The 4,206-nt window shown below is 37.5% G+C and overlaps 1 protein-coding gene across 1 annotated transcript; it reads left to right on the top strand.

Annotated features, from left to right (window-relative positions):
- Positions 1 to 2,907: 2,907 nt before the first annotated feature.
- Positions 2,908 to 3,989, top strand: LOC146454030 (opsin-VA-like). Its single transcript, XM_085095927.1, has one exon. It carries the CDS (start codon positions 2,908 to 2,910, stop codon positions 3,844 to 3,846), a length of 939 nt encoding a protein of 312 aa, XP_084952053.1. The 3' UTR covers positions 3,847 to 3,989.
- Positions 3,990 to 4,206: the final 217 nt, after the last annotated feature.

Genomic DNA, 4,206 nt, shown 5'->3' with positions numbered 1-4,206 from the left:
TTGTTTTATCATCAAGATTAAGAACGACACTATTAAATGATAAAAGATCATGAGGTGAATTGAAAGATATTAGATCAGGATACATTATCAACATCGATTGTCTAAGCATTAATATTTTAATTGTCAATTCATAAAGAGAATACATACATAGAATATTCATTCACTACTGGGTTTTTCGGCATGCATACGCCGTTTATATCAATTACAAACTGTTATTACCCTTACTGACGTACGTGTTTGACTGAAAGCGGAAGGCGGAAGCTCTAACGAAAGGCGATAATTAGCATTAACAAATTAAACAGGTGCGCATGTTTATAAATAATGGTTTGGAGTTTGTCTTTACTTTTGCTGCTGAAGCCGGTCTTCACATTCTCTGGCTTAGCTTGTTTAGATTCTGATTAATCTGATTTCAAACCACCACGAGATTTAGCAGAGTACATCGAAATACGCCTACCTATGCGTCATAGGCAATTTCCTATCGTGCCAGCGAGTCTGCTAGCTTAATAGAGTCCATTGAACAAACAGTTGCTATCTAGTCCTGTCAGTATTATTTTTGCATTGAGAAATTAAAAAGGAACTAGGCAAACGTTATACTTCAAAAACGATTAATCCCAGAAATTGTCGCGTAAGTCATTGACAGTTGGTTCGTAAAACTAAATATACTCCGACAATTGCTATATTGTTGTTACATATTTATATGGCCAACTCATAACTCGCAGCACACATTCGCAGCTAGAGTTGGCCCTATGTGTGTTTTCAGCTTCTTTTCAACTGAAATTTAGAAGCGCCGTTCTGAGTTGATAAAGAACCATCACTGTTGATCTATCTACCCTAAGGTAAGCTTTTTCTAAACGAAACCAATTTTGATAATAGTTACGAAAGTTCAAGTGATGCGTTTCCTTTGGCGATGTCCTACCGGTTAACGTTCACCTATTCACACGCACTAGTACCACAACCTACAAGAAATGCTGGTTTACTGTGAAATTAACTCCGGTATGCCTGCCTTTGTCTTCACTATTTGTTGGGCTGCAAATATGTAGAAGATATTTCCGAAATAATACTAACATGATGTTGTTTATATGGGATTTATATCCACTGTTCTGGTGTGTTGGTTCAGGGATTATATATAGTAAAAACACAATGCATGAAAATCCTAATGACGATTAAATGGGAAGGATTATTAGTAATTCTTTTATAACTTTCCAAATGTTTATTACTAACTCTAGATTTTAGCATAAAGCACAGTTTTATTTTGCACAGTTAACACGTATAAAAGAAGTTGAGTACAGATAAAATGAAAACCCAATTCAAGGACTCAAAATTTTATTTGTTTATATTCCTTTCATAAAAAAAACCAATATTATTTGGAATTTGCATGGTTCTCTAAGCTTTTATTTGCTCTATTGCGTCAGCTTTACTAAAACAGCGGTCAGCTATTGTAAGGTCTCTAGCTCAGAAGCGACAAGGTGTGAATCGACTACCAAAATTCGCTAACTTGTTTGGGCCTGACTTACTCGAAAGATGCGGAAAACTAAGTTTTGTTCATCCAAAAGACCAGGTTTCCTTCTCGCGTAATTACCGGGAAACATTTTGTGCCAAAAAAAAAGAATCAGAAATATGTCAGTGCTCAGTCACGAAAAATGTTGCCACTACAAATGACTCGTTTGTGCGAGAATGGAGAAAGATTCAATTTATACTGAACTAGCGTTAGACTTAAGTCTACTTGTTTGATCTCTAAAGGTGGATTTCCACTGTCGCGTAAATTTTAGGTGCGTACTGACGTGAACAAAATAAGAAGCGATGTTTAAGCCGCGTGCGTAAACGTAAACTGAGTTGAGCGTTGTTCAACTTTTTACGTTTACCTAAAGCCAACTAAATTTACGTCTGTGCGCACGTAAAATTTAAGCGACAGTGGAAATCCATCGTTACAAGGAGAAAACGAAACAACAGAATTTAACCATAATGCCCATCGCATCCGTTTGCTCTTTAGAAGAGGGCACAGAATTGAGTCAACGAAATGTGCGCCCTTTCTAGCATTCATCATTGGTTTATGTCGCATATTTCATACCCGCGCTCCGAATGAAACTCGGCTGATGAAATATATTGTCTCGTTTTGCCCTATACGCGTTTTCTGCAGGAAAAGAACCAATCTTAGATATTGTCTGTCTTTTAGAGGCTTTATTTGGTTGATACATCCCTCTAAAACGATCGACAAATCAAAGTGTTGATATTTGTGTCTTTGTACAATTGTTAGTGAGCCGTTGTGTTGTTCGCACTTTAATACTCAGTGTTACAGATAACTAACATGAAAGCAATGGAAGGTTTAGTTACTAGTCATTTCACCTTCACCGAGCTCCTGAATGTTCCTTGTATAAGAATAAAAAGTTTACAGTTTACCGTCTCCAAACGTTTCAGCTGAGTCTGTCCAAAACTAAAACTGTTTCTGAATAAATTGATCTATTTATGAAACGCAGAAATAAGTCACGACAAATTCTCACACGATCAACTTGCTTGTACGAAATCGCAACCGGGAGCAGTAGTGTTCACTGCACGCGGTTATATTCGCAGGATGACAGTTGATTTTTTTTTTTTTTTTTAGAACAAGATGGAACTAAAAACTGAATTTTACACATACCCAGCAAAGGTTATCCAAATAACACAACTTTCTGCTGAATACGTTCTTCAAATTTCCTCTCAAAAGCAATCAAAAGTAATAATAAGGTTGGGAATCGTGGTACAGTAATTTAGTAAGAGCTGCGGCTTTTTGTATTTAACGGCCGGGTGACGACGACCAAAAACCACTACTTTTGTGGTAACGTATCTCTCTCTTTTTTTTTTTTAACTAAAACTTATGATTTATCCTTCTCTAGTTTTGATGTAATTTCTTTCGTTCGATTCCTTCTACAGATGATTAATTCTTCCGATCAACAAAACGGAACACAAAATGAAACAAGTTTCCTGTGGCTCTCTTCATCTGAGTGCATTGCTTGGCTTACAGCATTCATGACAGAGTCTGTAGCTATAGTAATAGTTAATTTCCTTACAATTATTGTTTTTATTAAAACCCGTGGTCTCCGAAAGCGCTCAATGTACCTGGTGATCAACCTGGCAGTTGCAGATATGTTTGTTGGAGGATATGTGGGAGCGTTGAATTTCTTTCACACAGGAGTTCTTTGTAACTTTTGGCAGTACAACTTGTCTTATTTTGGACTGTGGCGTCACGTAATACTTGCCTTGTCAAAAACGTTTATCTTAACCTCTACAACAAACCTGGCTGCTATTTCTTTGGAACGGTTGCACGCCATGTTTCGTCCATTCAAGCATCGCCTCGTCAAAAAGTGGGTATTTGGAGGAGCTGTTGCGCTCATTTGGGTTACAGCTGGATTATATTCAATTGCATTCCATGTTATTTTCAAACTTGGAGATTGGAACCAGTTCTTCTATTTGCTTGTGTCGTACTATTCCTTCTTTTCTATTTGCCTATTTGTTGTCTTTGGTTCCTACGTTTCCATTGCTGTTAAAATTAATTGTGGAGCCCGCCCTCAGCATCATGGTGCAGCAAGCAGAGAGCAAAAACTGACCAAGACATTGTTCATTATGACTGTGGTATCATTAATGTTGTGGTTGCCCGATGTTGTTTTGTTTTATCTTGTCTGGCTTGATTATTCTCTTTCAACGTCTGTTCATTTATTGTATGCCTTTAGATTTTTATTTTACGCAAACTCACTTGTTAATCCAATATTATACGCGTTTAGAATGCCAGAGTTCAAAAGAGCTCTGGTATCACTTTTGCGTTGTAGATCCCAGCCCGCAGCAGTTCAGGACTTCCCTCTTGGTGTCAGGTAAGCCGCAAAGCTATACTCGGGCCACTGCAGGCCACACTACTGACAATTAAAGGAACGTTGCCAGTGTAGAGGCAACCGAAGTAGTTGCCTGTGTGACTGAGTTTTTAAGTTCGGCTTATTATAGAAACTTGAGGCATTTGGCATTTCTTAACATGAAAACTTACCGTAAGACTTTTACCTAGACTTAAAACATATAAAGAAAGATTTCGACAATCGGAAGTCACGATGTCATGGTGCGTCTGTGTGTGAGAACGAGTAGAATATTTGTTTTCTCAGCTGAATTGGTGTCTTCTGTAATATTCGATCTAGTTGCGGGATCTTAGAAGTACTTGAATTGTATTTATTATTTGTTCACGTTTCA

This window comes from Pavona decussata, unplaced genomic scaffold, assembly GCF_977016875.1.
Source record: "Pavona decussata unplaced genomic scaffold, jaPavDecu1.1 SCAFFOLD_317, whole genome shotgun sequence".
Lineage (NCBI taxonomy): Eukaryota > Metazoa > Cnidaria > Anthozoa > Scleractinia > Agariciidae > Pavona > Pavona decussata.
This window is presented reverse-complemented; position numbering and strand designations above follow the sequence as displayed.

Bases quoted from the DNA above. Each gene is read 5' to 3' on its own strand.
- LOC146454030 (XM_085095927.1), top strand. From the start codon at position 2,908: ATGATTAATTCTTCCGATCAACAAAACGGAACACAAAATGAAACAAGT.